General features: G+C 36.9%; 1 protein-coding gene across 1 annotated transcript in view; it reads right to left on the minus strand.

Annotated features, from left to right (window-relative positions):
* Nucleotides 1–4,372: 4,372 nt before the first annotated feature.
* Nucleotides 4,373–13,191, minus strand: part of LOC114047013 (zinc finger protein 850-like) — a 60,974-nt gene continuing 52,155 nt past the window's right edge. The window contains exon 12 of the mRNA XM_027867657.1: nt 4,373–6,981. Within this exon, the coding sequence (XP_027723458.1) occupies nt 5,132–6,981 (1,850 nt within the window). The 3' untranslated portion in view covers nt 4,373–5,131. The remainder of the gene's footprint in view (nt 6,982–13,191) is intronic.

Here is a 13,191-nt window from a genome sequence, read left to right on the forward strand (position 1 = left end):
TATTTCCTTGTACTATGCATATCTATCATTTTTATGGCAGGAGAGTCAAGTAGATTGGGCTGGATTGCCATCAAGAATTTGCAGAGCTCCTTTAATAGCCTTCAGCTTACCGTGGAAATAATAGCCCTTAAAAAACTCCAACTTTCTTTCTGTTTCAGTATGACAGCAGCAGATGAAATAAAATAGTCTCCAAAGAATTAAAATTAAATATCACACAGAGGAAAATGGAGAAGCACATAGCAAGTGTGAACAGGCTACAACATCTAAGCAATTAAGAACTTTAAACCAGTAAATGATGTCGTCGAGGAAAAACGTATGACAGGAAGTGAAGATGGGCTGGTCACGTTGCAGGTGAAGCTTGTGACAAGTTTAAACCAGAGGACTCTTTAGAATGTCAGGAGAAAGCAAGGAATGTTGGGTAAAACCCCTGTGGCAAACTTAGGAAGGACATGGGCTAGTCACAGAGGAAGGGTAGTCATGGAAGGATTGTGAACTGCATCAACTGCAAGGAACTCTCAAGTCATGATCTCACTTATCCATTTGAGTATCAGAGCATGACCCGATTCCTTTACGTGTTTATGCCATAATTTATGAAGCCATTTTGTAATTGTTGGACATGTGGGTTGTTTCTAGTTCGTTGCTATAACAAGTCACCGTTTTGCTTTTTGTTCTCTTCCTCCTGCAACTCCGTAACCCCACCACCCACACCCATCAGAAAGAATCCTAGTGATGGAATTTCTAGGTTGAAAGGCACGTTCTGTGATTTATTGCACATTTTCCAAAATGTTTGCACTACTCTACAATCTACCAATAGTAACGTTTCCCATCAGCCCAATATTGGACTTTACCAATTTTGATATTTTTGCTGTTCTAGTGGAATAAGTTGATATTGTAAAGTTGCCTTGATTGACATTTCTGATTGTTAGCAAGGCTGAGCATTTTTCCTTACAGTTGTTAACAGATTTCATTTCCTCCTTCAAAATTGTCTATTTTCATGTCTCACTTCAGTGGGAAATTTTTTTATTGCCCCACAGGTAAGTCATCAGTACTTTATAAATTCTGGATGTCCCTTTTAATCTACTCTGCTTATTTTTAAAATGTTCTCCAATCTATTTTTTTTACTTTTAGGTACTATATTTTCTTGTGCAGAATTCTTTAACTATCAAATCCAAACGATCTCCAGTTTTTTTTACTTGATGAATAAAAATGTTCCTCTTCACAATTTGGAAAATATTTTTTCTTTCACTTAACCCCATTGCCTAGGCAAAAAAAAAAAAAATGTGTGTATATACACACATGTATGTGAAAGCTTGATGTTGAAGGGATATATACCCCATATATTATTGAAAGTTGATTAAAAATGTTTGTTGTCATTTATATAAAAGTTGTCACTAGGCCCCTGGGCTAGAATGTGAATCCTACCATCATTGTTCCTATGTGAAAATTGAACTGGAAAACATAAGGCATAGACTTGTCTAGGTTTTTTTTATCTATCACTCCGTTGTTCATGTCCAACTCTTTGTGACACCATTTGGGGTTTTCCTGGCAGAGATAGTGGAGTGACTTGCCATTTTCTTTTCCAGCTTATTTTACAGATGAAGAAACTGAAGCAAACAGGGTAAAGTGAGTTGCCTAGCATCACACAGCTTGTAAGAGTCAAGCCAGATTTGATCTCAGGAAGATGAGATGTCCTGACTCCAAGCTTGGCACTGTATACACTGCACCACCTTGCTACCCACTCTATAATTTTTTCTGTCACTGCTGTTTTTTTTTTCTAGTACCAATTAAAACTAGTTTTTATAACTATTGTTTATGTAGGAATGTTGACATCTGGTAGTGCTAGTCCACTTTGATTTCGAAAAAAAAAGTTTTCCACTTATTTATGAATTTATCCCTCCACCAATACTCTATCAAGGGATCACTTTTAAGAAAGATTGAAAAAGATCAGCAACACCAATTAACACATTGACTGTATCTGATAGTGCATGTAGTCCTCTACACCTATGGTTTTCTACCTTTGCAAAGAAGGGAGGTAGGCTTATTCTTTTGTTTGAAATCTAGGGCCAAGCCTGGGTATTGGTTTACTTTTTGTGAGTTGTTATCCTTTTTAAAAGTATTTTCTGGTTTTATGAGAGTACTGATGTTTTGATAATGCATAAAACATGTCAGTTTGGCAAGTACTGTCATTTTTGTTATCTGACATAATCATGAACAGTGGATGAACATTTTCATTCTTAATTTGTTAAAATCAATTAGAAATTATTTAAGCCTATTTGTCTTCATAAGTTAATGTTCAGATACTTAATATTTTGATGTAATTAGAAAGGCTATTTCTCCATCATTTTCCTTTGATTCATGGGAATGATTCTGTGAAAACATCTCATATCTTGCTATTTTAGCAGACATTTATTTTTTTTATTTCTTTAGTTTTAAGGATAATCACATTATATACAAATGGAAATATTTTCACCTCTTTATTTCCAATGCTTATTTTTCATGTCTTAATTACTATTGCTAAGATTTGTAAAATTGCTATTAAGAAAGCCAAAGTCTTGCTTAATACCTACATGAATAGGAATGCTGCTAGAATTTCTTTTCTGTATGTACTAGCTTATGGTTTCAAATGCTTTTACAAATCATAATGTAGGACCTTTTATCCCTATATTTTCCCCACTAAAAATGCCTTTAATCGAAAATGTTTTCTCTACACTTGAGGAAATGTTTTATACAGATTATTTTCTTGGTATCATTCCATCCTCATACGCTATTTATAAATCTTTTCTTGCTATCACTCCACCCCTGCATGATATTTTAAAATCTTTCTTCAACCTAATAGCTGTTTGCATTTAAAATAACTCCTGTTTTCATAGAGCATGTATTCTATGGGCTAAGGGTTCAAGGTCTGTAACTCATTTTGTAAATGCCTTTTTTTCCAATTTCTGTTCTCCTCCCTTGTTCTTGAAATCTGCAGTGATCCTAATGTTTGTTTATTGGTTAGTAATTTTTTCACTTCTTGTAGCACACACTAGCATTTCAATTATTGTACTGTTGCACTTTAAAAATAAGGAGCTTCTAGCAGTGTTGAATTTGGAGTTTTTCCATCTGGACTGATCAATCAACAAATATTTATTGACTGAAAACACACACAAAAAAGTCCCTTACCCTCAACGTTCTTGTTGTATCTTGTGGATTACTTCTAATTATGTTTCACTGGCTATTTTCACCAATTCTGGGAAAAAAACCCTGACTACAGTGCTGTGATTTATCCTATAGATCCATCACTTAGGTCTGTCTTTTCCAAAAGTTTGGATAATTCAATGTGTGTTTTTCAGAGGGAGCTTGTATTTCCTGCTGCTCCACAACTGTGTGTAATTCCTTTTTCCAAAGTAGCGTGTACTGTTTCTTGCATCTTTGCATCTTATATTTTCTTTTGTAATGTTATTTTTTCTCATTTTTCATCTCTTCTAACCTAATTTTCTTGTACAATCTATTAGTATTGTAGCTATTATTTAACCTTGTGATTTTCTAAGCATTGCCAATTTCACTTGATTGTGTCTTTTTATCTGTGGGAATTGAGTGGACCACACCAACTCCATCTTGTGACTCAATTCTTGATCTAGCTCAGTTCCCTTTCTATTCAATTATGGGTCTAGTCCAATTGTGAAAAAACTTTATTGCACTGTTTGAACTTAGCCCAGTGTGGCTGGGAAGCTGGACTAGCCCTGTTGCTTAGAGACCCTTAACTAACGACCTCGGTTATGCTGACCAGAAATCCAGTCAGATCCAAAGAATGATGTAAGGAGTTTTCCCACAACTATACATCTCAAGCAACCCATATGTCTTATTTGAACACTGGCCCCGTACTGGTCAACCAGTCACTGTTTCATTGTTCCTTTTATTGAATACAGATACTTGGGGGGGGGGTGGGACACCTCTTTTTTCCTGATTTCAAGGAACTGCAATTGTTTGCTTTCTCCCAACTTGGAAAGCCCCTAATCTTTCCTTTAATGTGAAATCAGATTACCCAATCTTGTATCCTGGTTTATATCTGGTTTTCTTTTAATGCATAAAAATCTCTTTCTCCCTGTATTTGGGGTCCAGTGCCAAGTTGAGGAGGTATGGTCCCAATTTGACATACAATTAGCATGCACTGCTCACTAAATTGATATGCTCAGAAGCTTGAACCTTTGTTTCCTCAGTTATTTCAGACTTCACCTGTTACATATGCAATGGGAGAACAAATCCTTAACTTTTTTTTATAACATCTTTTTCCATCTCTCATAGTTTTTGGTATTTTACCTGATTCAATTGTTATTATTAAGTATTTTCAGTTGTATCATTTGTTCATATTAAATTTTGGTTAGTTTTTTTTTTCTTATGTGTGCATGTAATTTATTTTTAGCTTTTTATCTTCCCTCTGGTGTTACTATTATTTATTTTAGGGAGTAGGGAAAAGCGACAGAGGAACCTGACTCCATTAAATCCTCTCAATTTAGACATCTAGGTTTAAGTCCTTTCTGTCACCACCTATGTGACCTTGGAAAAATCAAACAGTATAGGCTTGTTTCCTCATTTGTAAAATGGGGTTGGACGATAGGGCTTCTGAGGTTCCTTGACATTTTAAATCTATGATCCTTGACAATAATTTTATAAGCACACATCCCACCTCATATTTGTTTAACTTTACTTCTAAAAAAAGATGGTCAACTCACTTAAAGCCAATTAAAACTAATGATCAACTTCTAACTGTATTTGTTAGTCATGCCTACTAGTGTGGTAATACCAGAAATCATGCAAAAATTTCAGTAGGTGTTGAAAACTGTAAAACTGGGTAATTTTTAAGAATTCAAACAACATAACAACTTACTCATATTATCAGGAAACTGATGTTAGCTGAACTAATCATTTGCCATATTAATTATAAGGTGATATGCTTTAAGTTGAATTAATGTGAAGTCCCTTGTAGGCACTGAGGTGTATAGTAGAGCAGAAAGAAATACAGAGAGGAAGCATATTTTTCTCTAAGACATGACAAAATCAATTAGTGACAAACTATGACTTAATGACCACAAATATTTGAATAAGGGATAAATATAACAGAAGAATTTCTCCATTCACTAAAATCTCAGGATTACTCTCCACTATGAAGTCTCTGATGTCTGACTAGAGTTGAACTGTGCCTAAAGGCATTCCCACACTGATTACATTTATAGGGTTTCTCTCCTGTATGTATTCTTTGATGCCGAGAGAGGTTTGCATGCAGTCTGAAGGCTTTCCCGCATTCGTTACATTCATAAGCTTTCTCTCCAGTATGAATGCTTTTGTGTTCAGTAAGCTGTGTATGCAGTCTGAAGGTCTTTCCACATTCACTGCATGTGTAGGGTCTCTCTCCAGTATGAATTCTCTGATGTTGAGTACACTGTCTACTCTGACGGAAGGTTTTCCCACATTCATTACATTTGTAGGGTTTCTCTCCAGTATGAAGTGTCTGATGTCGCTTTAGTTGTTTACTCTGACTGAAAGTTTCCCCACATTCTTGACATTCATAGGGTTTTTCTCCAGTATGGACTCTTTTATGTTGAGTAAGGTTTGCACGACGACTAAAGGCTTTTCCACATTCATTGCATTTGTAGGGTTTCTCTCCAGTATGGACTCTCTGATGCCGCATAAGAAGTGCACCATCACCAAATGCTTTCCCACAATCACTACATTTATATGGTTTTTCTCCAGTATGAATTCTCTTATGTTGTGTAAGTTTTCCACAAAGTCTGAAGGCTTTGCCACATTCGTTACATTCATATGGTTTCTCTCCAGGATGAATGCTCTGGTGTTTAGTGAGGTGTCCATGCAGTCTGAAGGCTTTCCCACATTCATTACATTCATAAGGTTTTTCTCCAGTATGGATTCTCTTATGTTCAGTAAGACTTGAACTCCGACTGAAGGCTTTCCCACATTCATCACATTTGTAGGGCTTCTCTCCAGTATGGATTCTCTGATGTTGCTTAAGAATTGCACCTGTACTGAAAGCTTTCCCACATTCATTACATTCATAGGGTTTCTCTCCAGTATGAATGCTCTTATGTTGAGTAAGGCTTCCACGAAGTCTGAAGGCTTTCCCACATTCACTACATTCATAGGGTTTCTCTCCAGTATGGACTCCTTGATGCTGCTTAAGGAGTGCACTCATACTGAAAGTTTTTCCACAATCATCACATTTATAGGGTCTTTCAGCTGTATGGACTCTCTGATGTTGCTTAAGGAGTGCACCTTTACTGAAAGCTTTTCCACATTCATTACATTCATAGGGTTTCTCTCCAGGATGAATGTTTAGGTGCTTAGTAAGGTGTCCATGCAATCTGAAGGCTTTCCCACATTCACTGCATTCATAGGGTTTCTCTCCAGTATGAATTCTCATATGTTGAGTAAGGTGTGCATGCAGTCTGAAGGCTTTCCCACATTCATTACATTCATAGGGTTTTTCTCCAGTGTGAATGCTCTTGTGTCCAGTAAGGCTCCCACGCAATGTGAAAGCTTTTCCACATTCATTACATTTATAGGGTTTCTCTCCAGTATGGACTCTCTGATGCTGCCTTAGGAGTGCACCCTTACTAAAAGCTTTCCCACATTCATGACATTCATAAGGTTTCTTCCATACACAGATTTTCTGATGTCTAATTAGGTGTGAACTAAATTGAAAGGTTCTTCCATATAGATCACATCCTTGGGATTTCTCTCTTATGGAAACTTTCTGTTCCGTAACAAGGACTGAATTCAGACTAATTTCACTACACTTAGGGTCTGTCTTCCCTGGGATAATTTTCTCCTGAGGAACTATCATTTGCCTTCCAAATGGGCCAACATGTTTCCAGGTATCTCTTAACTCAGAGTACCAGATAACACCTTTTGGAAATCTTTCCACTGTCACCTGGGCTAATGCCTCTTCAGAAGTGCCCTGCTTGGTTTCATACCTGGTCATCCCACCTGAAAGAAATGTAATAGTCAATAGTGTAATAGATTAAACAGAGGATTTGACTATGAGCAAATATCAGAATTGTGTAAGGTAATCTGGGATCAGAGTCCCATTAACCCATGTCCAAATTATTCTAATAGAAGTCCAACTAGTTTCTGGGGTTTCCATCTCTTACCCCACCTAAACTGATCATGTACAATGTCACCAAAAGAATCCTACATAAGCAACAATTTCATGTTTATAAGAATACTACTTCAGTCCTAGCACTCCTACAATTTCCCTAACAAAAATCAGGGCTAATCTGTAAGTCACAGAAATTCTTGCTTCTTCTAAGTAAAAGCACTTACTACACACACCTTCTGGATAGTGACAAGGGCAATGTGCAGTTAATGTAAAGGGGATGGAGGCTAAACCACTAGTGATACATTAAACATAGTATTATATATTACATGAAAAGTACATTAAAAATTTAAAACTAAAGTGATATATACAAGGTCTGATGGAGATGGTTTAGAATGCAAATTCCTTGTGACAGGGATTATTTCATTCACTACATCTGTATAGCTAATGTCTAGAACAAAACTTGGGACTAGGTATTTAATAAATATTTGTTGAATGACTGATTGACGGATGGATGGATGTTACCAACCAGGGAAATCAGTGACTGTTTAAAGGATATAGTGGCAATCCTCAATGTGGACACAACTAAGGTTATATAACCTAAATTTGCAGGATTAGGTTCTGCTATGTGATATTACAGAATAATAAAAAGTTTGCTACACAAATTTTATAGAACATTTTAGAATGGTGAGAGAGTTACTGATAAAGAAAAGTGAGAAAAATGGCAGCACTTCCATGAAGTGACTGAGAACATTACTGGCCACAAAATCTACTCAATACTTTTTTATGTTTTGAGGATGCAAATTACTCTAAGGTCAAGTAAAGAGACAATGGGTTAGTTATACCTTGGCTTTTTTTTTTTTAAGTAAATTCTTAAGTACTATAGAGAAGGCCAAATATTAGAGGCTGAAAGTAGTGAAGTACCATCCAGACAGTGAGTACAACATAAACACAAAGTTGCAGGAAATTGTATGTTATAAAAAGAGAATATCAGTATTTTTGAATTGCAGTAGAGAGTGTTGTTAGGGAACAGAGAGAAATATGGGTGGATAACTAAAGAGTACTTTGAATGCTAAGTAGAGGAGTTAAGACATGATACAGCAGACCATAAGTAGTAAACATATTTTTTTAATGATCAGTAGTGAAAGGATGAATGCAGTATTTTAAGTGTTGCTGTTCTGTTGTTTTTCAGTTGTGTCCCACTTTTCATGATCCTATTTGGGATTTTCTTGACAGAGATACTGAAGTGGTTTGCCATTTCCTTCTCCAGTTCATTTTACAAATGAGGAAACTGAGGCAAACAACATTAAGTGACTTGCCCAGTGTCACACAGCTAGTGTCTGAGGCCAAATTTGAACTCAGGAAGACAATCCTGACCCTTGCCTGGCACTCTGTCTACTGTGCCACCTAGCTTCCCAGTACTTTAGGTAATGTGACAATAAAACAAAATGGATTGCCAATAAGGAAAACAATTTTATGTTGTAATAAGTAATGATTAATTACCCCAAAATTGTGGTAACACTGGAGAATAAGAGCTGAGTCCTACAGATACTTAAAAGGAAGGAAAAACTGCACTAAATACAGACTTTAAATGTCTGAGATGTCAAAGAAAGGAAAGTTCAACATGAAAGTAGTCTTAAAAAATACATGGAGGATGGGAGGTTGGGTAGGCATTAAGATATGGGTCAGATGCCAGAAGTGCAAGGAAATACACAGAATACAGTAACATTACTAGGACACAATGGGTTACATGGGTTTTGAGTAAAGTCTCAAGGACAGAATCTTAAGATTGTAAACTACTTTGCAAACTTTAAAGCACTATATAAACATTAGCTACTTTTACTATTACAAAAGGTTTTTTTTGTTTTTTGTTTTTGGTGAGGCAATCGGGGTTAAGTGACTTGCCCAGGGTCACACAGCCGGTAAATGTTAGGTGTCTGAGGCTGGATTTTAACTCAGGTCCTCCTGACTCCAAGGTCAGAGCCCTATTCACTGCGCCACCTAGCTGCCCCTAAAAGGTTTTTTTTTAAAAGGAATAATTGGGGTGTTTCTGACCAACCTCTCCCTCCTAAAGGATACTATCTTTTCATGGTTTTTCTCAATCCTTTGCAGTCTAGCTTCCAACCTCAGTAATGATCTGAAATTGCTCTCTCCAAAGATTCAATGATCTTTGATTTACCATATCTGATACTATTTTCAATCTTCATCCTTTCTGACTTCTCTGCTGTATCTGACACTATTGACCACCTTCTTATATGCTCTCTTCTTTTTTTTAATCCCACACAACCTTCTCCTGGTTCTCCTATCTATCTAATCACTCCATCTCAGTCTCCTTTATATAAGGCACCTTAATTGTGCCTATGACCCAGGATGGCACTGTCACGGGCCCTTTCTCTCTCTCTACACTTTCTTTCTTAGTGACCTCATTAGTTTCCATAATCTTAATTATCAGTTCTATGCAAAGGCATTCCAAATTGATGTAGACAGTTCTTGCTTTGAATAAATTAGCATTATGTAAATTCAACTTCATATAAAGAATTCTGAAAGAAATCTGCATTCCAAAAAACCAGTTTTGTTAGCTTTTCTGTACAGTACTGTGCTTTCTCTCTCTGCTCCTGTCTCCCTCCAAAACAAAACGAAACCAACTGTCACAATGAAAGACCTCTACTGAGACCTACAGTGCTGAGGGAGAACTTTGCTCCACTCCATCTGCAGGGGTCCCTGTCTGTCTTCCATCTGTCCACACTCAGGCACTGTGTGTATGTCCCTGGCCCCTGTGTGTCACCCATTCTCTCCTGTCTGTATCCATGTCTGCCCTCAGCATGTTCTTCCTTTCAATTTCATCCAGGCCTCTCGCGGGTGGCCCCTGCCCTTACATGTTCCTCCCCCTGCTCTTGCTTCTCTGTCCTTGGCCTCCACATGTCCTTGAACCATGTGCCAACCTCCTCTCTCCAGAGGTGCAATGTCCCCTTCTTGCTTCCCTCCCTCCCTTCCCCACATCTGTAAAAATCACTTCACATAGAAGTCTGTGGAACAGTCCACTTATGTAAAGTGAGAACTCTCTATATACAGTGCCAGTCTCTCCTGAACTCTGGTCCCACATAACCAATCACCTTTAGTTATTTCTAACTGGATGTACCACAGACATTTCAAACTCAATTTGTCCAAAACAGAACTCACTGTCTTTACCCTTAAATACAACCTTCCTCCTAACTGACCTATTTCTGTCAAGAATATATTCTTCCAGGAACTCAGCTTCACAATCTGAGTCATCTTCAACATGTTCACTAGCCCCACCACATCTAATAAGATACCAAGTCTTGCCAAGTCTTCATCCATATCTCACATACATACCCTTATCTTTACTCATTTTACAATCATCTTAGTTCAGGACCTTATTACCTCTTGCTTAGAGTACTCCAACAGTCTCCTAATTGGTTTTCCCATCTCTGGTCTTTCCCTTCTCTAAGCTATCATTCCCCCTAGCTGCCAAATTGGTATTTCCAAAGCACAGGTTAGTCCATGTCACTCCTTTGATCATAAAGTTCTAGTGGTACCCTAATGCCTCTAGGATAAAACACAAACTCCTTTTTCTGGGTGTTTAAAGTCCTCCACAATTGGGTTCTAGTCTGTCTTTCTAAACCTATTTTATACGAATCTCACATCTTGATGTCACAGTGGATAGAATGCTGGGAGTCAGGAAGACCCGAGTTCAAATCTGGCTTCAGCTATATACTAGCTGTGCGACCTTGGGGAAGTCACTTAACGTCTGTTTACCTCAGTTTCTTCACCTGTAAAAGAGACAATAATAGCAGGAGATAATATTTATAAAGTGCTTAGCACAGTGCCTGGCACACAATAGGCACTATATAAATGTTCCTCCCTCCTTCCCCCTTCTTTCACTTCCCCTTTCCCTCACACACTCTCTACATTCTGATCAACCTGGAATCATTAATAGATTTATTGGTTCCCATACTTGGTCAAGAAATCATACCTGAATTTGTCTGAAAGAATGAATGACATGTTTATTCTCCTACATCCTGGTTTTTTTTTTTTAAGCAACAGCTGGTTTCCATGTCCTTTTTTGAAAACCAGATCCTGTCCTGTTCTGCAATTAACTTCTATATCCCATTATCTTTCTCTCATATACAGTGAGATATCTTGTGTATAGTCAGTTTCTATATTTTATTTTCTTTTGTGTGTGTGTATATATATATATATGCATATATATTTTCTACTATTCAGTACTAACAAAATCTCTTAATTTATGTGCTCATTTGACTATCCAACATAAAGAAATTAAGAAGTCCATCCCTCCTACTGGATTAGAGATTACAGTGTACACTAGACAGAGGCTTAACATGGATTTAATAGCTGTAGATAGGGAAGCCCTTAGAGATTAACCAATCATGACTGCAACATGAAATCTAGACTAGTTGATGCTGCCCTCATGGATGCTACAGTTAGACTATAAATAGGGTGGGTATCAAAAATGGAATACAAACAAATAAATCTTGGCCTTTGTCTTGAAAGGTATAGGCCCCTGCACCCAGTCTGGACAAAACATTGTTGAGTAGCTCACGGAGCTATGAATTGGTCCAACCATTCTGGAAAACAATTCGGAATTATATGAGAAAAATCACTAGTCTGTTCTTACCCTGCGACTCAGCAATCCCATTACTAAGCATATACCCAAGAAAATAAAAGACAGAGAACAAGATACAATCTATACCATATATTCACATGCATTCTTTGTGGCTACAACAAAATTAGAACCAAAATAGTTGTCCATAAATTTGGGAAATGGCTGAGGAAACCATAGCATATTAATGTAATAGAATATTATTGTCCTATAAGAAATGACTATAAGGAATTCAGACAAACTTGGCAAGGCTATATGAAGTGATGCCATAAAGAAAGCAGAATCAAGAGAATAATACAGACAATGACTACAAACACATAAATGATTAATAACACTAAAAGGCAACTGAACTCTGAAGTACAACAGGAGATATTTAGAAAAATGAAAATAAAACATATTCCACTACTCAGTAGAAAAGTAGGGAGTACATATATGTGGAATGCAGTAAACCCTGTCAAAAATGGTATCTAATGGTTGGTTTTACTGAAATGCTTTTCTTTGTTACAAGAAAGGGTCCAATGGATGTGTGGAAAGGAGGGGTAAAATGGTAGGGTTTGAGGGAGAGGAGGAGGATTAAGGGGAAACAACTATGGTATAAAAATAAAAAGCAATAGTGTTTATAAACCACTGGAACCAATAATAGTAGTAACCATGTCTGTGTTATGCTGAGATAAAAGCAAGAATGGCATTTGAGGGAACTCATGCTAAGTGACCACAGTCTTCTCTACAAGTATAGGGTACTTAAAGGAGAATCCTAGCATCAAAAGAACTCTAAAATATCTCATGATTAAAGAAAGCTTATAGCTTTGAAGGTCTCCTTTGTATTGCAAGAATGGATTAGGGAAAGGAATATACTTGGTCCCCAAGAGGCTAGCTAATCAAGTCTTTTTTGAGGATGTGTCCACATAATTAATATTCCCTTTTTGCGAGATAAATATTACAAAAGCATAACTGAAAACTGACTACTTTTTTTCTTTTTTGATGCCATGGAATTTCATCATTTGTTTTATAATTGCTATAAATATGAGCTGGAAGTAGATCAAAAGACAGTTCTCAATTAGCATCTGGAGTACTCCAACATTCTCCTAATTTGTCTTCCCATCTCTGGTCTCTCCCCTCTCTAATCTATCACTGACTTAGTTGTCAAATTGCTATTTCCACGACTATGTCATTCCTTTGATCAAAAAGTTCTGGTGACCCCTATTGCCTCTAAGATAAAATATACACTTTTTATTTGACATTTAAAGTTCTCCATGATCAGGTTGGACACATATCCAAGAAAGTCACAGACAGAAAACAAGATATAACATATACCTATGTATTCATAGAAACGCTTTATGATTACAAGGAAAAAAAAAAAAGGACCAAAATGGTTGTCCTTCAAATTGGTCAATTCCTCTATCTGCAATAGGTTTTAAGATAATAAAGGGTTTTCTGATAAAATTCAGCCAAATGCTGA

Source organism: Vombatus ursinus, unplaced genomic scaffold (genome assembly GCF_900497805.2).
Source record: "Vombatus ursinus unplaced genomic scaffold, bare-nosed wombat genome assembly UNPS02014786.1, whole genome shotgun sequence".
NCBI lineage: Eukaryota > Metazoa > Chordata > Mammalia > Diprotodontia > Vombatidae > Vombatus > Vombatus ursinus.